This window comes from Gallinula chloropus (assembly GCF_964237585.1).
Source record: "Gallinula chloropus genome assembly, chromosome: 21".
Classification (NCBI taxonomy): domain Eukaryota; kingdom Metazoa; phylum Chordata; class Aves; order Gruiformes; family Rallidae; genus Gallinula; species Gallinula chloropus.
Genome location: NC_140106.1, coordinates 3,908,661 through 3,930,440, shown reverse-complemented (window position 1 = coordinate 3,930,440; position 21,780 = coordinate 3,908,661). Strand labels below are relative to the sequence as shown.

General features: G+C 41.2%; 2 protein-coding genes and 1 pseudogene across 3 annotated transcripts in view; all 3 read left to right on the top strand.

Moving 5' to 3' along the window:
- LOC311199712 (DNA mismatch repair protein Msh3-like) overlaps window positions 1-3,899 on the top strand; it is a gene marked incomplete at its 5' end in the record, with an annotated part of 87,783 nt that extends 83,884 nt beyond the window's left edge. Inside the window, 2 exons of the mRNA XM_084273849.1 lie at window positions 215-389; window positions 3,445-3,899. Of these exons, the coding sequence (XP_084129975.1) occupies window positions 215-389; window positions 3,445-3,553 (284 nt within the window). The 3' untranslated portion in view covers window positions 3,554-3,899. The remainder of the gene's footprint in view (window positions 1-214; window positions 390-3,444) is intronic.
- The window catches only part of LOC311199749 (tubulin polyglutamylase TTLL13-like), a 176,020-nt pseudogene that overhangs the window by 108,423 nt on the left and 45,817 nt on the right, over window positions 1-21,780 (top strand). The window lies entirely within an intron of this gene.
- The window catches only part of LOC311199710 (DNA mismatch repair protein Msh3-like), a gene marked incomplete at both ends in the record, with an annotated part of 46,966 nt that continues 31,962 nt past the window's right edge, over window positions 6,777-21,780 (top strand). Inside the window, 7 exons of the mRNA XM_084273847.1 lie at window positions 6,777-6,813; window positions 10,162-10,191; window positions 14,409-14,521; window positions 15,001-15,045; window positions 18,367-18,431; window positions 19,683-19,799; window positions 21,464-21,571. Of these exons, the coding sequence (XP_084129973.1) occupies window positions 6,777-6,813; window positions 10,162-10,191; window positions 14,409-14,521; window positions 15,001-15,045; window positions 18,367-18,431; window positions 19,683-19,799; window positions 21,464-21,571 (515 nt within the window). The remainder of the gene's footprint in view (window positions 6,814-10,161; window positions 10,192-14,408; window positions 14,522-15,000; window positions 15,046-18,366; window positions 18,432-19,682; window positions 19,800-21,463; window positions 21,572-21,780) is intronic.

Below are 21,780 nucleotides of genomic sequence, written 5' to 3'. Positions count from 1 at the left end.
GTACAGTTTTTGACACACAGAGATAAGTCTGCTAAAAAAGACACCAGGTAAACATCTATTTAAGAGTTTTTTCATTCTCACAATGGGTAGGTAAAACAGAATAAATCATACCTGAAGCATGAATGGCAATGAGACCACAGTCTTTGTCATTTCAGTCTTTGGTCTGCTGTGTTTTATTAACATAATAGTTTCTCATTTTGGTTGTATTTTTTAGGATTTGAACACGAAGAGAATCCTGAATTTATCACTTTCCTTTATCAAATCACTAAAGGAGTCTCTGCAAGGAGTTATGGGCTAAATGTTGCCAAACTGGCAGATCTTCCTGAAGAAATCTTGAAGAAGGCAGCTCACAAATCAAAGGAGTTGGAGAGGATAGTGAATATGAAAAGGTCAGAGCAATTGTGATTTCCCCTCTCCTCAATGAATATTCAGCTATGAATTTAAGAACATTTCACACAGTATGCATTAAAAAATGTACAGTAAGAACTACTTCAGCTACCCTCCTCTACTTTTCAGGGAAGACAGTGAAACAAACCTCAAAAAAAAAAAAATCTTAGGGAAATCGTGCTATCTCTTTCAATCAAAGCTTTAGATTTAAAAGGTAGATACTATGTCAGAGGTTAATTGCTGCTCTCTGAAACAGGATTGGAAAAAACTAAATGCATGTTGAGCTAACATTAGGAATAAACTGTGGGGGTTTTTTTTCTTATGCTAAATACGTAATGTATGCTTTCATGTATGTATTTTCTCTGTTTTCAGAGAAAATATTTAAACATATATTTAATATTTAGAATATAACTCACATCTAGTATCTCTTCTGTTCTACCAGCGATAGTGAAAATATTAATATATTTAATTTGGAAAGGATATTATTCTCCGTGGAACTTGTATTTGCATAATACAATATAGATGAATATTCTTCAGTTTAACTTAAAAAATTAAGTATTTATGATTTATTTTAAGTATTAATAATTTATAATTTATTTTGTTTACCTCCTCCTCCCACTCCCCGACACAATACACAAAAATTTACTGAAAGTTTGGGCGTTTTAATATCTTTCTGCTAACCACTTTTCATTTAGGAGCTTATGCACTTTATATAGAGACTAGTTATGAAAATTCTTATGTGTGTCAAATAGTATCACCTCTATAAAACCTGTAACATTATATATATAGTTTAGATATAAGTATGTGCGAGCATTCATATTAATTTCCACTGAATTTTTTGTTATTGTTGTTTTCAGTGGCAGTCCTATCAGTAAACCTTCAGGAATATAATAAATTAACATCCTTGTTGCCTGGTGGTTGTAACTAATCCTGACAGAATAGTTTTGTATGAGAAAATTTTGAGTACTAATTATTTGTAGGTGCAAGCAGTTCTTTTGAAACTGAACAGTGCTTAGTGCTTAACACCAGTTTTTATCCCTTTTTCAAAAAGCAAAATAATTCTTTTGATGATACATGACAGTTTGTGGGAAAAATAATGTGGTGGCTTCTGTTAATTGGAAATAATAGCCCATAATTGACAAAAGTAAAACAACAAATTACTAGCAGTGACTTGACTCTGTTGTTATGTGGGGTTCTAAAATCAAGGAAAAAAAATGTTTTCCAGAAAGGTGAGAGTATGAGCTGGAAGGGTAGTGTTACTGTGTAATAAAATTAAGATGCAAAATAATACCATATGTACATTTAGCTTGTATTACTTTGTTCTGTGAAAATCATGCTAGCATATTACTTGGACAGGGCACAGAGTTCTAGTGTGTCTCCAACCTGTGGGCAGTAAAACTACTATCCAGTGATGTCATTAGAAGATTGATTTACAGTGCCCATGGAGGGGTAGCATGAGGGCTGACCAGCCAGTTTTAATTAAGGGACTTAATTGTGCCCAGTTGTTCAGCTTTTGAATAGGTAGGTAAGCGATTGTCTCTATTTTAGATTTTGGTATAGAATTTGCTTCTGTACTTGTGGTGGTTTGGCCCTGGCTGGAGGCCAGACACCCACCAAAGTCGCTCTGTCACTCCCCTTCTCAGCTAGGCAGGGGAGAGGAGATATAATGAGAGTCTCAGAAGTGAGATGAGGACAGGGAGAGACCATTCCACAATCAGCACCAAGGGCACAACAGACTCAACATGGAATAAAATGCACCTATTTATTACCCAACTGAAACAGGGCAGGGTAATGAGAAATCAAACCAAATCTTAAAACCCCACCCCTCCCATCTTCCCAGGCTCAACTCCACCCCCCATTTCTCTCCCTCTTCCCCCAGCAACACAAGAGGATGGGGGCTGGGGTCAGTCCATCAGATGTGGGTAACCTGCTGCCTCTGAGACCAGCTTACACCATGTGATGTTTGACGCTTTCTCTTCTCCCTTTAAGGACAGTGAGCTACACAGGGGGTGAGGGACAAGGGACATCCAAGGCACATCAGTCGGTAATTCATCAGATTTGACCTGTAGCAGGTTATTCCTTCACTGGAGACCTTTTGCACACACTTTGTAGGGAACTTCATGCAGCTGTATAAACCTGGAGCTCAAGTCAATGACAAAGTAAAAAAAAATCCCAACAAACAACTATTATGTCCAATGACTTCAAAGAGTATAAATGATTGTATTAATTTTTCCAGTTCTCCCGTGTAGGTCATTATAGAAATACTTGCTTTTGTATATTCCTGTTTATTTTCCCTTATTACCATGATGTCATCTAAATGCCAGAGTATTTTCCTATACCTTCTCCTCAAAAGAGGCATTAACAAATTCAGAATTTGGTATGACATATCAGTGGTAGGAAATAAAAATTATCATGAACTTGGGAATAAAACTCAGACCTCTTCGTAGCAGTATACTTGTGGTGTAACAATACCCACAGGCTAGCTGTCTTGTCTTAGTTTTTAAAACACATTCATTTTATTTAAGAAAATCCACTGTGTAATTCCATCCAGTCTTGACATCTTTGTCATCAGGAATGTATTAACCTATTTTAAACATCCTGTTGTTATTTGTGTCAGCTCTTTTTAAATCAAAAAGTATTAAAAAAAGAACACAGAAGGATGTGTCTACTCATTTATATTGAAAATATCTCTTTATGGTTCTACTAATGCACATTTGTTGGAATTGAATGCTGAAAATTAAACAGTGCAAACTACAATGCTGTTTGTTGCCTTTGCTCTTGCTCAGTGTTCTATTTCATCTCATCAGTGTTTCTAGTGCTCTGAAGTTAGCTATAAAATTAAATTGTTGACTGACAGAGCTGGAATAAATATGTTTGGAAATGTTAACTAATTGTTTAAAGATCACATAACATTTTAAACTGTGCAAACTGCTGGTTTTGACTGTGTATAAAATTTTGCATAAGACTATAGGGCTTTCAAGGTTTGATGTGTTTAATTTAAAAATACTTCCACATTCTGACTGATATTTGTTTGCCCCCCACGCCCCTTTTTTCCAGGAAAAGGCTAAAGTGCTTTGCTGAAGTATGGCAGATAAATGATTCTCAGGAACTACAGAAATGGAAAAGTATGTGTGAACCTGAAGATGAAAGAAAGGACAGTTTTTAGTCTTCAAATCATGCTTAAAGATTGAAAATATTGGGGATGCAAAATACAGATCTGAAGACAAACAGATTATAGGTGCATTAAGCTGACTTTTCTGCCTTTTGAGAGATAAGAGATGATGCATTGTGATATGATGCTCCACACCCACTTCCTGATTGTATCTTTCTCACTCCACATTTCCTCCCTGAAGTGTTTTCACCCTTTTCCTTTAATGCAAAATGTCTAGTGGCATTGGATTTGGTTTCTAATATGTTTAGAAAACAAGAGAAAAATTACGTTGATAAATAATTTGGCAAATATTTTTAAATAAAATAATGTCTTTTAAATTTATCACATTTCAATTTCTATAAAAATCCCTCTGTGTTGCAAAAATGTAGCTGAGTCTTGACTATGCTATACTGCTGTGCAACTGGTAAATGACTGCCATAAAGAGACTTTTTTGGTTTGTTTGTTCTAGTATTAATGCATTTAAAAATCACTGGTTTTGTAGATCACCCTCTAACATGCACCATGAATTACGAACAGTGTGTGGCTGGATAGGAGAGATGGTGCAACTAGTAGTTCTCAAAGCAGCAGCACAAAACACACATTGACTGGTTTTCCTCTTCATTCTTATGCATACCTGCTTCTTTTTCAGCTTCAGCTTCTGATATTGGCATGGTCTGAAGACTGACATACCCTAAATAATGTTGGAGTACCATAAGATGAGATGAAAAAGGCAATTCAGACTATGCAACTGACATCCCCTGTGCTCTGTCAAATGCAGAGTAAAGCTGGGAAACATGTTTAAAAACAGAAATGATGTTTTTTAAATTTTGAGTGTGATATCCAATTGATTTTCCTTTATAAACATAACCACTTGCTATGAAAGTGGACAGTGATGTCCAGACACTTAAAACTTGGTAAATACTTTGTTGTGTTTAAAAAAAAAAAAAAGTGGAAAGAAATTAAATAAAATATAGTCTTTATTTTAGTCTTTTTTATAGTCTTGATGAAATGAGGTTTTGTAATCTTGGAGACAGCTGAACCTTTCTAATTTTTTTCAGTTTATATTTTTTTTTCTGAATAATGCATGTCAGATGAAGATGAAGTAGTGATATCACATGGGATTGAATTAGCCTTTCCAATATAGAGAACTTCATGCAGAAAAGCTTGTAATTTTTTTTACCTGTGAAAAACAATTGCTAACCTGCACCAAAGATTTTTTTCCTGATAGTTCAGATGACAAAGCATAATTAAAAAAAATATATAGTTTGTCTGCTTCAAATAGCAGCATCTATTTAATACAAGCATCTGCTTCTGCTGTGTGTGGTGTATTGATGTAAATCAGAAGAGCTGAAGAAGGAAGCAGTTTTTTAAGGTGTTGTTGCCCAAGTGTTTTTAGCTTTGCCACATGTTGTGAAGCACAATGAGTGTAATACTCCATTATTAATGCACACAGCTGTGGTGCATTGGAACTCAGGACTTGTGACCACAGTCTTCAAAGAGAATAAATAAGCCATTACTGAATTCCCATATGTGCTAAATGTGCCTTTAGTGAGACTCTCTTTACCCTCAGGGGAGCATTCAAACTGTGCCTCTGACAAGGAAAAAAATACCCACTACACCTGTATGAAGTCTGAAAAGAATTGAGAAATACAATTAAGGATGGAGAAATGGACATGTTATTACTGGCCCCTTCATACTATCAAGAGCAAAGCAATTACAGCAGGCTTTTCTCTTAATGCCTGCGATCGTATTAGAAATAACTTCTGAATTTAGCCCTGCTCAGTTCAAGGACAGAGTTTATCTTGCTATCCCAGTAAGGTTTATTTCTAGATGTGCAGGCTAATTATTAAAGCCACTGTTTTATTCTCTGCTGATTCCTAGCAGATAGGTAAAAAGTTACAACCATTTGAGGATGCACTATGAGGAGATGGCGTACTATTGTTACATGTGTTTGCTGCTGATTTTAGGATACATCTGTAATGAATCACACAGTACAGTGCCACTTCATCTAGAGCTTCTTCTGATGACGTGGAGCAGCCACCCTCATTAGCAGGGTGAGTGCCACGTGAGTGTGATGACTCTGGGATGTGACGAGTTCAGACCTCATTTGGGTACATTTGCAGAGCATGAGATTAGGTGTAGTCTAGACAGGCAGCCAGACAGACATTCCTTGGCCTTTGTTAGCACAGAACACTAGAGGGATATAAAGAAACAAAGGCTTGCTGGAAAACCTGCAAAGGCATTAATTTTGTAGGAGGTTTGGGGTTTTTTTCCATGTTTTTTTGCTGTTGTAAGCTGGGACTTGCGTGTCTGTCATAGCAGGAGTTCTAAGAGATGGAAAGATGAGAAGCCTCTTTTGTGTTTTCCTTTTTTTCTCCTTTCTTCTTTTCTTTTCAATTCCAGCGCACTAAGTTTCATCATAAAGACAGTTTGAAGTACGGTTTTTGGTAGGTGGTACAATCCTAAACACGTGCCCAGTTTTTAAACCAGAGAAATAAACCTTTTGTCCCAGTGCTGAGTCAGCAAGTTTGGATCTTTCATGCTGACAGCTGCAAGACTAAAGAAGAGTGATCCATACACAGAACATGCTTGGTTGTAGTGGGAATTCGTGCTCTTCTGGAGGTCGCCTTCAAGAAAAGAATGTCTAAATATCTTTGTCAAAATATGAATATTTTTGGGAACCTGCACAGTGTTGGCTCCTCCTGCCTGTGCCAGCATGTTACTGACAATAGTAAGATGTAATACTGATGTGAAAAATACAGATTTGTACTATACATAAAGGTATGGTCTCCCTGAAAGACTTTAGCACTTGATGGCTTTTACCTGGTTTCCTGAAGTATTTATCACTTCCTTAGGCTTTCCCACTGTTTCCTCTCCCCTGCTCTTGAAATATAAATTTTAATGCCTTTGTGCATCTTGTCTGGAATGTTATTGCCTTTAGAAACCGCAGTGCCACAGGTTAGCAACAAAAACTGGTAGATGGTTTTGATGGAAGAGAAGGCGAGAGAGGGCTGGGTACACTTGTCACTGCCTTTTTGTGTTTGGTTATGTAAGAACGTAATTATAGAATACCCAAAGTAAAACACATTACCAGTAGCAATTACCTTTCTTACTGGCATACAGTGCCTTTCACTGAAGTAACTCTCAAGAGGATTTTCCCATGTATCACAAAGTTTTCCAGAAGTATTTATAGAAATTACATTAATTTACCTACCACATAAGTTTACAACCCGTATAAATGAATTTAAAGATCACTGAAATGTCATCTGAGTCAGGTATTGCAGTTAAGTCTGTTCACTGCAATGAAAGTATTATTTATTCAAATCTGTGGGAAAGCAAAGCATCCAAATATTTCTACTATATGTAAAATTCAGTGAGAATTTAACTCAGTTATTTGAATTTCTTGCAGGTCTGACATAAGTGCATGTTTCATAGGGAGATAAGAGTTTGGTAGATTGCATTGCACTGAGAGAAGTAGGACGCTGCTCCAGAATCTGGATCACACTGCTAGAATGGCTGTTGGAGGGCCTCCTCCCCACTCTCACCCCAGGTGGCCACTGCAGTCTCCTTCAAAATCTTAGCACCAGCACTGCCAGTCTTGGACAGCAATCTGAAATGTAAGTCTGAGCCCTCTGCCTCTTCCCCCTCTCCAGTTTTACAGCCCATGAATGGACTGGATGCTTCTCATCACCTTTTAATTGTTCCTAAACGCAAAGGCCACAGCAAGCGGAAATTTACCATCACAGCATCATTTTCCCATCTGTTTTCAAAGCCTCCCTCACGCCTCCCTGCAAAATCCTTGACACTTGAACCCAAATCAAATGTTTGTTAAATCCCAATTCAGTTCTGGGGGACCTACCAGTCCAGCTGGTAGGTAAGCATAAGATTCAGCTGTGAGACCACTTATTTGGGTCTTAGAACCACATCAGTCCAGTGCTGTTGACGGTCCTTGTTTTGTAGCTCTGCTTAGGAGAAGCTCTGGATTTACCCAGCTTGGTACAGTCCTGTACTAAAAATTCTCTTACCAAAATTATAGAACTCTGCTCACTTTGACAATGCTTCATTTGTCACTGTACATGGCTAAGCACACTTGGTGTGGAAATCCTTCCCTTGAACCGTATATTAGTTTCTTCCTCAGCTACTGATGCACAAGCTTGATGACTTCCTTAATTACATTATAGATTTTTCTCCTTGCCTAGCCGTAAAGACAAGTAGGAAGCAAAGGATGTTCTCTTAATTAAAAAAAGAAGAATTTCTGAAACATCTTGTTTTGTAAGATGTGAGTCCTTGCAGGTCATGCTATTAATTGTGAAATAATCTATTTGTCCGAGACTAAACTGGATTAAGTCATAAATGAGCTGTAAAGAAAAGGATGACAAGGCCTAAGATACTATTCAGGGGAAATAAAGGGTGAGCAAGATAAAGACAAATACAGAAATCTAGGAATAATTCACTGTTCTAAGAACAGCAATAGGAAACGGAGTGAGCAGGCACTGGTTTGATGCTTTGGCTGTAGGTAGAAGACATAAGGTGAAGAGAGCTTGCCCAAGGCTGAGTGCTGCAGTGAGCTCTTGTGCTGTTGCTGTGGATGGCCAGCACTCAGACTACAAGCAGTATCTTTCCTTCAGAGGTGTGATCAAGAGCATCTTGCCCAAAGTAGTCACAGGGAGATGGAGGTGGTGCCTGGTCATAGGATTCATGTCATTGACATCGCAGCTTGTGGAGGATGAACTAAGCCATCAAGGGAGGGCAGGGAGATAAGTTTGATGGCCCCTCTCCTCTCTGTGGGTCACACACAGAGGTGTTCTCATCACTCATGATGGAGAAGGCGTTTTTATTCCATCCTCAGCCCTGCACAGGTTCATCACAGAATAAAGTTCAGCCCTGAAATACAGGGCTTTGCCTGTCTTTTAAATATATATTTATATAATGTTCATTAAAAGGCAGAGTTTTCAAATATATTTTTTGAACTTGCAAGGAATTTTTAAAATTTTGACTGCCTTCCTTCCAGATGTTTCCTTCTAAGTAACAATATTTTGGGGGGTATTATAAAATGAGGTAATTTTTATTTAAAATACTGGTAGATGCCCCTAGTAACAAAACTGAAAAATACTTCTGATTTAAATGTATTTTTAATGTTTGGGTCTTTGTTTGTGGCAATCGGTGATTCCTGGGAAAGAAGGGATTGGAAAACACAGCAAAATTTAAATAAACAATCTGCAATGAAGAAGTAGAAATCAACATTGCTTTTTACTTACAATAATCCAAATATCCAGGGTGACTTAAAACTCGGTGTCCTGAATACCAGGAAGATTACTAGATATAATTATCTCACTCTTATGTAACACAAAATAAAAAGTTTCAGTCAAGTGCTGAGCTTTTCCTTCTGCCTACATACTGAAATATTTCTCTTTGCATATTCCCCTCTGCGTAAAGCATTAGAAATTGACTGTCACCTTAGAGCATTTCAGAGTGACTCGTGTATTGTGTGAGCACATGTCTTTAGTTCTCAGTTTGGGGAAGGGGAAATGACAGCACCGTGATGCTCACGGTTAGAGGCAGGTACCACTGAATTTGCCATACGGGACCTCCTTTTGCTGGTAGGTCTGTCAGGGTGGGGGACTGGCGTTTGCCTTTACATGGCTGAGTAGGACCCTCAGCCTCCCCCAGGGCCCTGGTCCTCTGGCTGGACAACATCACTTGGGAGTAGGGGGGCTGTGGGTGGGGGAATGCCAATGTCCCTTCCCTGCGGGATCCAGCGGGACAGGAGGACCAGGCTTGTGCCCTCGGAGGACTGGGTTGTTTAGTCAGCTGAGGTTCCCACTGCTGTAGAGGAAAGGAGAAGGGAAAAGGTCTGTTCTCTAGTTGATCCACCACAGGGGACAACACCACACAGGGCAAATATTTATTTAGCAGTGAAAAGGCTAAAGATCGTTCCTTAGATCTCTACTTGGATGTGCTAACAGGCAGCTTGTCAGCCCCCCTGTGTGCCTCAAACTTCTCTATTGCAATCACTGGAAAAACAAGTGCTTCAGTGAGAGCAAGCAAAGAGGGAAGTGGGGGGGATGTTTAAGGAGAAGACCTTGAAACAGCGTTTTTGTCAGAGTTTAAGTCAGCCTATTCAAAAAGCATATCTCCAGGGAGTGATAAGGCTTGTAATTTGGGATTTTTTTTCAAAACTCCAAAGTAACTAAGTTTTAAGAAAGCCAAGTACACAACACCAAGGTACGTTGAGCTGGCTTTTCCAGCTGGAATAGCTGGAATGCTCCCAGCTATTAAGATTGTCACATTGCAAGAAGCATAGTGTCCAGGGAGACTTCCCCTCTTCCCAGCTGGTTGGTATCTGTGGTGTTTATGTTCTCCTTAGTTATGTCTTGTGCATACTTTGAGTTAATGTCATTTAATTTTGGCTCACTGAAGGCATCTCCGTATACTGCGCTCTATTTGCAGTACTTTACTTAAGCAAAGACTGCATTAATGCAATAATTAGCTATATTAAACCAGCTGATCATCTATGCAAATTCATATTTTTAATAGCTTCCACATAGAAAAATAAAGCCCTGCTAATCCTTTAATTAATTTGCAATCTAAAACTGTGTAAGCCTTTGACACTCTGTTTTCAGGAGCAATTAAGTTCAAGCCTGTGGCCAATGGTAAGTTCAGCTTGAGCCTGTGTTATGTCCCACAAGCCATCAGGATGAGCAGCTGTAGTTTTCCTTCCCCTCTGTACCCAACAGCTGGGAAAAAATCTCCACCTGTTTCCCAAGTGATGTGTGGCACACAGGCAGCAGGTATGCTCACATTTTATCCACTCCCACAGAGTTTTCATTCTTGACCTCAAAGATCTTTTCCAGCCAAAATGATTCTGTGAGTCTATGATCCTAAACAGGACTGTTTTAATTCCTCTTTGGGTCTCTCCAAGGCACCTTTGCATACTAACATCCTCACCACCATTGCTGCCCAATTTCCTTTAATCACAGTCTTACTCCATGTAACAGTTCTAACAGGCTTTGCAGTATGTTCTTCATGTTCACCGGTTGTTTCTCAGCTGGTATGTGCTACAACGATCTCATCCATCATTGCCAATAATTTTCCTTCCTCCTGATGAAGACAGAGGGTGTTCAACAAAAATAAAATAGCCCCTTGTCCCTGAATTTAAACTTTCCTCTGTACAGCAGCACCTTACAGCTAATTCCTCCTCCCTCTGATAACCAGGCATTTCAGCGGAGGCTACGACATTGCTCTGGATTTTATATTCCCAGTGCTTTAATGTAGGAATGCTTCCATACATTCCTTCATTGTGCTGTTCTTCAGGCCAGCGTGTCCTGCAGTCTCTCCTCTCTACCCCAATTTCTGTGAAGACCTGTCCACATGCCTCATAATCAGATGCAGGCTTGATGAGACCAGGCACACAGTAAACAAGATGCTTGCCTGCAAGGATCTCTTCCTACAGACTGGGAAATGCTGGACCACACATCTCCTTGCATCTTGCCAGGGTGAGTGGGTTTAGTGCTACCTGCAGTTTCTCAGCACATCCTCAGTTCTAAAAGCTTTATCTTCAGGGCCCTTTAAAAATGTTCCCAGACACTCTAGTGAGGGTCGATTTAGATTCTAGGTTAGGAATTGGTTTATTTCCCCTGTGTTTTACAAAATCCCAGCTAGCATTGTCTGCATAGCTTTGTTTTCAATTTACACATTTAATAATTTCTTCCTTCTGCATTTTTGGAATGTAGGAAAGAGAATGATAGGGAGAGGCATTTTGACTCCTCCTCCACCTTTATATGGTAATCCTTTAATACTTCATTTCAACACCATGGTGATAAAGCAAGGGAATTGTAGCCTTCCAGTACCTGAAGGGGCTACAGGAAAGCTGGAGAGGGACTGGTTATGAGGGACTGTAGTAGAGAGGACAATGGAGAACGGCCTTAAGCTGAAGGAGGGAGCATTTATATTAGATATGAGGCAGAAATAACTCCCTGTGAGGGGAGGCCCTGGCGCAGGCTGCCCAGAGAAGCTGTGGATGGATGTCTCCTCCCAGGCAGTATTCAAGACCAGGTTGGATGGGGCTTTGGGGCAACCTGGGCTAGTGGAGGATCTCCCTGCCTGTGACAGAAGGTTGGGACTAGATAGGCTTTGGAGTCCTTCCAACCAGAACTCTTCTAGGATTCTGTGAATATCTGAAATTAGATTTTTCAAGTCTGGACTTCACTTGGTATTTCAGTTTTATATCCACTAAGCCTTGAGGCACGTTGATAGTAAGTGGCCCAGTGCTGCACATCAGTTTCCCTTAGTTTGTTTGACAGATCTCTGTGATCACTACTAATAATTTTAAAAATTTCCCTTCCATTTCCTGTCCATTGTCTTTTGGCACCACAGATAGCTGCTTTGTCAAGCACTTACTGAAAGTACATTTTCTTTTTTTTTTTTTTTAAACCCCACTCACTTCCTCACTTTCCTAACAGACCTCACAGTGAAACTGTCTGCTAACATACCAGTGTAACTGCCCTGCACTGAGGAGGGAATCAGCCCACTGTTGCTGTGAGAAAGGAGCAGAGGAACTCTGAAGGCGACTGAGCAGACCCATGTCATGTGTTAGTGAATGGGGGGTGCTGCTCCTACAAGAGCTTTCTATTAAGCACTGAGCAGGTGGGTTCTTCTCTAGGCTTGGACACAGCCACGGTCTTGGAGGAGAGGAGAAAGTGCCTGTGGCAGCGATGTGTAATGCAAATTCCTGAGGCTGCTAAAACCCCGAGGAGACAATCTCAGTGTGAACGCTAAACTGTGTTCCCTCAGAGCTGTGCTTGAAGAGGAAACATGCAACATCTCCTTCCTTCACGCCTCCAGCCTCCTACCATGCATTTAGCAGAGCAGGAATTGTCTTGGCTGATAGGTACAGGAGAGCTTAACTATCTTGCATGGTCCTGTCTCCTTAGAGGCTTGTACAGCTTCTCAGTGGTGCTCATGAAAGCCAGCAGCAGGCCAGAAATCACTAAGAGGTGCTGCCTTGGTTTTGCCCCAGCTGAGAGCTGAGCCCCACGCAGACGATTGTTCTTTAGGAGGGAGTGTGGTGGGCACTACCAGGACAAGGTAGATACAAGTTGGAAATTAGGAAAATGTTCTTTAGAATGAGGGTGTTACATCACTGGATCAGGTTGCCCAGGGAGGTAGTGAAGGCTCAGTCCCAGGAGATACTCAAGGTCTCTGAGCAACCTGATCTAGGCAAGATGTCCCTGCTTCCTGCAGGGCGGGTGGACTAGAGGACCTTTAAAGGTCCCTTCCAACCCAGTATGAGCATCAGCTTCAGGTAGGGAAAAATGCCAAACCCAAGACTTTTTCCAGTGCACAGTCTGCCTTCTGTTTGAGTTTCCCCCCAACGCGGCTTCTTAGGCAGCAAAGATTGCTGATGGCTTCTTCTCATCTGTCTGGCCTCAGCTAGGTCAGCCCTGGACTATTTGTGCTTCTGATCAAACGTGTTGCCATATTCCAAGTTCCAGGAGCATGGAAATGACATTTTCAATCCGCACAGGGGCCAGTGCCACCCTGTGCAAGATCGCCAGGAGCAGGAGGCCCACTGTGATGCCAGCAAGCAGTGGGATGTGACATCACGTCGCTGGGTGGTTCTCTTGGGGCACCGGCAGAGCCTGGCTCAGTCTGGCTCGTGCCTGGACTCCCACTGAGCGTGCCTGCGAGGTGTGGAGGCTCGAGCCAGGCTTCTCTGGGTGTTTTGGTGTCTGCCATTGGCAGCTTTGGTGCCCGTTCAAGAGCCGTGCGGTGTGTTTCCCCAGCCCTGCCTGGCTGAGGCAGCTGGACACTGTGTGGTGTGCTTTTGGCATTGGAGGTGAGCCGTGTGAGGAATCGTGGCTATGGGGTGGCCATGGGGTGGGCTGTGGGGCTTGGGGAGCTGGGAGGGTGTCCTTCTGGAGCCAGGGGCCAGGGACCTGCTTCCTCCTCTCCCCTTCCCGGGACAGCCAGTGACTGTGGCCCCTCTCCCTTCTGCGGTGCAGGTCTCCCCAGCCCGCTGCAACAAGTCAACATGGCAACAGAGGAGGAACAGTGGAGCTGCCCCATCTGCCAGGGTGCTCCAGGTGACATGGCTTACGTGACACCCTGTGGCCACAAGTTCTGCCTGGGCTGCGTCCTGCGGTGGGCAAAACACAAATCATCGTGCGCCCTGTGCCGGCAGCAGGTCAACACCGTCCGCTTCTCCCTGCGGTCTGAGGACGATTTCTTGGAGTTGGATCTGCCACCACCATCAGATCCACTGGAGGACCATGATGACCAAGAAGAGCAGGAGATTGAGGAGCCGGCACCCAGCAGAGATGTGGCTGGCTTTACACCTGAGGACTGGGCAGACTATTTCCGCCAGTCTGAGGAGACACTGGAGCCCCTGCTCCCCTGGCTGAACCAGCATCTGCCATCTGGGGCTGAGTGGTGGGACGCAGATCTTCTGAAGAACACCGTCATCTTCGTTCTGTGCAGCCAAGGACTGGACGAGGTGTCCATGGTCCGTACCCTGCAGCCCTTTCTGCACGACCGGACAGCCAACTTTGTCAATGAACTCATTGAGGTCGCTGCAGAGAGCTGCAGGGAGCAGATGCTCCTGCACATGGGCTTCCCATTCTACGAGGCTGCTGAAGATCAGGAGTACAGCCCTGCCACCAGCCCTGTGCCTGCCCTCATCCCTGGGGGGCCTCCTACATCATCACCGGAGGGAAGTCCTGTTCCTTCACCGCAGGAGACTCCTACCACCTCCTCACAGCCCACTCCTGCCCCCTCGCCGGTGGTGACTCCGTCTTCCAACACCAGCGCAGAGGAGGAGTCCTTGGAGGAGTTGGGACAGGAGGTGGCAGCTTCCTCCATGGCTGCCCAGGGCAGGGAGTCATCACCCGGCAGGAGTTCCACCTCTTCACCACGGCGGCCCCCGAAGAGGAGAGCGAGTGGGTCCTCAGACGACGCTTCAGACCCCAAGAGGCCACACCACCGGCAAGACTAGGGAGACCCCGGAGCCATCGAAGCCGGGCCTGGACCAGCAGCTGGGGCAAACACCAGCCCCCACGGGCACTCCACAGCACCTGTTCTTTTTCTCAGTCTTTTCGTTTACTAAATACTCTTTAGGATAGTTATTTTATTGTAAGAATAGAGCCCCCGTAGTTAAGTCTCATTTCTTTATGAATCCCCATTTCACCTTCCTGATACTTTGAACTTGTTTGTTGTTTTATTGTTTTATTGTTTTGGTTTCCATTTTCTGTTCACCTCATAAGGAATAAAGCATTTACCACATTTACTTGATTTTGAAAAGGACAATGTGTTCTCATTGACTGTCGTGGTTTTGCCCCAGCTGAGAACTGGGCAACACGCAGCCACTTGTTAGTTAGGAGGGAGTGTGGGGGGTGGGAATTCAGGGAGGGGGAAAGGGAGGGAGCCATCAAACCCAGTTGCATCTGGTAGACATTCGTAAACAGATCAAGAATCCTTCTGCCGAGTATGTTACAGTTTCTGGTCAAGAGGTAATATGGTGTCTATTATGGATGGCTGTTCCCTTGCTTGTCTAGAAAATAGCTTAAAAGCTAGGCTTAACTAGAACTCTCTTCATTTAGTATGGTACTTGATCAGGTCATTTGCCTATATTTGCACAACTTCAAAAAACAGGTTTTTGACAGTGTCACTTTATTTAAGTCAATTTCTTTGGTGATTTAAATAATAAAACCACATTACTGCAGTCAAATTTGTTTCAGTAATGCTTTGCTTTTTTGTGTATTGAATTGAAAGTATCAGTGAGATACCACTGTTCAGCATTGCGCTGGAACTGAGAGTGGGAGACCTGGGGAAAACTCCACAGAAAGTTGGGAAAAGAAATTAGCTTGGCAACTGAATGAGGGTTGAGAGTAAAAGAGATGAATCAGTGAGGACAGTGTGGTATGAAGCTGGAAGCAGATCACCGTCCCACTGAGGACCTGGGACGCTGAGAAAGACCCAAGAGATGCAGCAGGGAGCAAATAGACAATGCTGAGAGGGGATGGGAGAAGGGATGAGTTAGAGTATCACTTGATAAAGACCTTGGGTGGATATTTCTTTTGCTACTGAGGTTCAGAAGAACAAACATGTGGCAGGAGAGTCGGGGAGGATGTCAGCTAAGATGCTAAGTCCAAGAGGAAATGTGGAAGAGTGCATTTCGGTATTGCATGAGGAAGGAAAGAGCCAGGATTTGAAGGATTTCTCTGAAATACTGGCTTAAGAGTTGGATGATGACATGTGTGTGAAAGAGGGAAGAGTTGATGAAAGAGGAGAGTATCAAGAAAGTAGCCAGGTCTGAACTGGAGAGTTTCAGAAACCACCAGTTAACTATGCCTGTTTTAGAGGGGCCCCTTGTAGCAGCAGCCAGCTCAGAAACCATTGCAGGCAAAGAGCTCTATCTTGGGAAATTCATTAATGGAGCTGCACAAGTTAAAGCTATCTGTCATTTAATTACATCTGGTATGAGTGTATTGCAGACATCAAAAGACTCAAAAGAGGAAGGGTTAGAGAAGAGGGTCAGTGAGGAAAGGGAATTGAAGGGGAGGAGCAAAGCATAGACACGAGTCTGAGTTAAGCTCAGCCTTCCTCAGAACTTGTGCTGTTGTAGCACTCTAGCACTCTGATAGATGTTGTGTTCAAGCACTTCTTTGCAACAGGACTGGTCAGAAGTAGGTTTATGGTTTGCTGGTTCTGGAAGAAAAAGAAGCTGCCAGGAAATCTGTTCTCTTTATCTTCCCACTCTGAACACATTCAGAGAACAGACGTTCTGTCAGGGAGGCACTCAGATTCTTTGCTCCTGCATGTGTGCCCTCCAAACACACTATTATGAATGCAGTCAGCCCACAGTTTATTAACTTAAATTTGTGAAGATCCACTTGACATACACCTTTTCAAAAATATGAGGTTACATCCATATCTGTCTTATCTTTCATTTCCAGACCTCTAATGTAACTAATAGCATCACTAAACAGGACAGAAAGCTGTCCAGATAGTGATAGCATTGCTATTCTTTTCAGGCAGGATTTAGAGAGAAATTGCTACATTTGGGAAAAGTTTGCTTCCTGATAAGCAGTGCTTCAGGCCCAGTTTATTTAATACTGCACATATTTATATAATAGGCCTAAGAATTAAAGGGTAAAAAAGGAAATGTTTTTGTTGTTTTGAAGAAGATTGCAACCTCTCTACTTATTTCTTGCTAGCCACACAAACACACCAGGCAATTGAACTGGCTGTGTAACTGTTCTGAGTTCAGTTAGTCGTCTAGCATAGACACAAATATGGTCTTGTTTTCTGACTACTCTTCATGAACACGGCTTGCTTAATTGTTTTGAGCTAAAATTCAAGAAAAGAATGCAATACTAGCACATCAGCAACACTACTAGTAGCAGCAGCAGTTGATTCATTTTCAAATCTTTGTCTTGTGTATTATGCAACTTCAGGGTTTCAGAGGTACCGATTATTTTCAAGGTGTTTTAGGTAAATTAAGAACTAGTGTAGTCTGTCCATTCTGGAGTGTGCTCATGTTAGGGTTATTCTTCTTGTTTGTAGTCTAAGGTGATTGCTGGGTATTCTGGTGAGGTGTGGAAGGTTTTATCTAAATCATACTAACTGTAATGTAAGAGCTTTGTCAGATGAGTCTTGGGCATTTCTGTAAAGGTGATCAGATACTGGGCTAATCTAATCTCTGCTGGAAATTAATTTTCCATCTGTGTTTTTTATTCTTTGACGTCTAGAACCTCAGGCTGGTGTTATAAAAATAACTGACATGAATTGTATAAAATACTGCAGGAAAGACGTAATGTAAATTTCACTGTACTAAGCTTCTTGCCATTACTGCTGGTTTCCTCTGTTCTTTCCATTTCTGAACTCCAATTGATCCAAACGTGAAGGAAGGTACTGTACATGCAGTGCTAGCATTTGAGGTTTTGAGCTCTTGTCTGTGAAATACTGTAGGTAAATATGGCTCAATAGGAATCACTGATCCCTGGGCAGGAAAGCACATCTTACTCGTAAGGCTGAGGGACTTGGGACTCTTTAGCCTAGGTGAGACTGAGGGAGGATCTTACCAGTCCTTTTAAATACTTGTAGGCTGGGTGTCAGGAGAACAGGGTCAGTCTTTTGACAGTGATGCCCTGCAACAGGACAGAGGCAATGGGTACAAAGTGAAATATAGGAAGTTCCAGCTAAACATGAGGAGGAACTTCTTTACTGTGGGGGTGGCAGAGCTCAGGGCCAGGGCTGCCTAGAGAGGTTGTGGAGTCTCCATCTCTGGAGACATTCAAAACCTGCCTGGACTGTGTCCTGTGCAACCTGCTCAAGGTGACCCTGCTCTGGCAGGGGGGTTGGACTAGATGATCTTCAAAGGCCCCTTCCAACCCCGATCATTATGTGATTCTGTGAAGCAGCCTGAGTACAGCTTGTGTATAGTGTAGAGTCTGTGTAAATGCTGAATTCTCTGCGAGGCCCAGTCAGGATCAGGTAAGTCTTAACTAGCTTTAGTCTGGGTTTGGCTTGGTAAGAGGGAGGAGAGCAGAACATTTTAGTAGATGGAGGAGCAAAAGGGCAAAGATGAGGCAGGAACATGGCAGAGCAAAAGAACAGCTCAGGGTAGAAGTTGCTCTATTGGCAGCAAATGTACGTGATTACCCTCATTTTTAGGGAAGAAAGAACATTAGCTTCTGGTCTGCTCAGTCTCTTCAGGATGAGTATGGGTTTCGTCTGATGCTTGCAGATTTCTTGATTTCATTATGGTTATGCTTCTGTAGTCTTCTTAACTTCCCATGATGTGTAATATTATATTTCTGTTTGTTTAGTTTATGATAGAAGTCAAGAATTCCAATAAATCATCCGTTCCATCTGACTGGGTTATGGTTAGTAGGTATGTAAAATGTCTTTAAAGTTTGCTGTATTTTAATATATAAGGAAAAAAATATAGTATGGGCCATTTTGGTTTTACAGTTAATTAGATACACATTGTCACAGCTCCATGTGTGTTTGTGGTTTGGGGTTTCTTTAAACTAAAAGCAACCAATGAAAATGGTTACATTGATTTATTGCCATAGCAAGTTTTGCTTAAAACCAAACAAGACCAAGCTGAAAAACCGGAACTTTTAAAAGTGTTTATTTTTAAATAGTACTTAATGTTTCAAAGCAGATGTATTGGCATGAAAATTACGGTTTTGATTCAGTTGTGCCTGTAGATTGTAGATATACATTTTTCATAAAATTTTAGTTGTCCTTACTTTATTCAGAAAGGTAAAAGTAGCTGTGCAAAATATCTCAGTATCTAAGACTTAGTGTATTAAAAATGTTTTAATTTTATTTGTTCATACAAACAAGCTTTGCTTGCTTTGTTACTTAGTGTTGTGTAAGCATGATTTTAGATAGTTTAGATACTTTTTCCAGTACATGAAACAGAGGTGAACTGGAAGATCATTTATTATTTAAACAGGTAGAATACCTTATGTTATGATGTGTACACAGAGCCATGTCTCATCAGAAGTAGGCATAATAAAGGTGAACTCTGAAGCGATGTTCTATTCACTTATGCAAGAATTCGATATTGAAGTGCACAGAGTAGACAGAATTAAGGCGATGAAGGAAAAATACAGCTATTCTGGATATTGTAAAAGAATGCCTGGGAATGCCAACATGAGTCCTTAATGGAAATACATAAATAAAGAGCAAGTGCCTTAAATGGAAACTAGTATCCATGCAATACAGTCTGTATTTACTAAGTTTATTCCAGGTTTATTGTGAAGTTTCAGTTTTAAAGTAGAAATTTTTTTGTTGGAGGTTGTTGTATATGCAGCCAGTCAAAGAAAAATCATCTTTGTGAAGCCTGTTGCTGAAGAGAATTTTGTGAGATATATAAGCTTCAGTGATACATAATACATTGTGAAAAATGCAGCCTTCAGAATGGGCAGCAGTACAGTAGCCAATCACTTTATTCACAGTGAAGATCACTGGTATCAATAGAGTTTGGTACCACAATAAAAGAACTGGCTTTTTTACCGTGCATTTTCAAGGCTCAGAGTGAGTTAGAAAACTAGTCCAATTTTGCATGTAGATGGTGTAACTGATTGCTTAGTAACCTTGATTTCCTATTTGGCTTCTCTCTGTTTTCCAGCACAAAAGCTGTCAGCCGTTGCCACTCGCCGTTTGTTATAGAAAATTACAAACATCTGAATCAGCTCCGGGAGCAGCTAGTCCTTGACTGCAACGCTGAATGGCTAAACTTTTTAGAGTGAGTTGACAAAATAGACTCATTTTTTATTATTTTATTTATTGCTGTAAGAACAGAAGAAGAAAGAGTTTTATCTTAACAAAAAAAAAACAACCAAAGGAAAAAACGCAGTTGATAACTCAGTTATGCTGCCCATGGTAAAATACTGTTCTTCAACATAAAGCATTTGAAAGCGAGACCTTTACACACTAAGTCCTGAAGGCAGCAGTGATGTCTCTAGATTTTAAAATTCTGATGACAGCACACTAGTAAATATATACAGTGGCTCTCAAAATTTGAAAATTGAGTGAAACTGAATCTAGTACAGTGTAACTGAGATGAGAATAGAATTTATTATACAACAATTGCAGTGTTACAGTTTTTCAGTTAGGAATGTTCAGGGTGTTTGGGCAGTTGCTTGTGTGAGTGTGATTCTCCCTACCCCTGTATGGAAAGCGGCCTGGTGAGCACTTCTGCTAGCTCCTTCAGCACCCTGGGATGGATCCCATCTGGCCCCATAGACCTGTGTATGTTAAGTTTAAAATATATTTCTCAAACTTCTGAACACCTTTAATTTTCAGGTGTCAGGTTATAAATCACTGCTTTACTTCCAGGAATTACTAGCACACTGAAATTATCCCTCAATTCTTGCAATAATAATTAACTCACTTGTGCTTTTTTCCATACCACAAAAACTTCCTTCTGAAATTGCCTCACTGGATGTAACTGATGCCAAGTTTTGCCTCTTGGTAGGAACCCAGAGGTTCTGTAAACTTTATTAGAAACTGAAATTCCAATTCACTCTTCCAGATGTATTGCCTTTGCAATACCATAAAAATAGTTACATTATTTTTTTTGTTACTATATTAGCCATATAGGTTTTAGTAGACCTTTCTTTACTTAGATCTGCTGCTTTTCATGTTCACTTTGATGATTTCAATAGTGTCATATGATAGCAGCGTACAGCAAGGAAAGATGTGTAGAGAGTGATCTTCCCCAGCCCTCCATTTATTTATTTATTCATTTTTGCTCCCTTACTTGCTTTATATTCCCCAATTGTATCTTTGAGGCTAGGAGTGGAGAGAAATAAATTCTACAGTACTAAAAGAATGAACTCTGCTTTCTCCTGGTAATGTTATTGTTGTACTAGGGGCATCGGTACCATAAATGGAAGGTGAATTCTTGAATTTTCTATTGTACTTACCATATTTTATTGATATTGTAGACAAATCCTGTATTCAGGCACTTCAGGGTTTGAGGTTTTTTTTTATTGTTTGGAGGGGGGGTTATTTGACTGTAGCTTACAGCTGAAGTGAATTGGCAGTTGCGATTCAGCTGCCACTGTGATAAACAGTGGCATTTTCAGAGACCTTATTTAGGCAGCAGGGATCAACTGTGGACCCTTTATATGCTATTAAATGAGTTTCATTTTGCCGCCTTTTTGTGCTTAAAAATAATGCCCTGTTACAAGGGAAGGACGAAGTCTGCTGTGAGCAAGATTGTGTCCTCATACTGTAAGTTAATACACTGCTGGGAGATTTGAATTCAGAGTAATTTAGAGACTGTAGAGAGCTCTGTGAGAAGCATGCATGAGGTGTATTTTGACAGTACATTCCTATCTGTATGAAATGATTTTTTTTTTTCCTCTTTTCTTCCTCCTGTTATTTTCCCCTGTTTTGGTGTAGCCATTTCAGTGAACATTATCACCCCGTGTCTAAAGCACTTGGTCACCTAGCAACTATCGACTGTCTGTTCTCATTGGCTCAGGTGGCTAAACAAGGAGACTACTGCAGGTAATAAATGTTTAATTTTTATGTAAGATTTTATAGGGAATTATGAGAGAGCTTTTTAAATAAATTTGATTTTAATATGTGTACCGTGATAAAATGCATTATTGAAATTGTTTGCAGTAGTTTCGACTTAATCTGATTTTGCAAAGCGGCACTTCTGGGCTTAATTCAAGTCTGTAAACATTGCGGTTTAAATTTGACATCTCATGTTT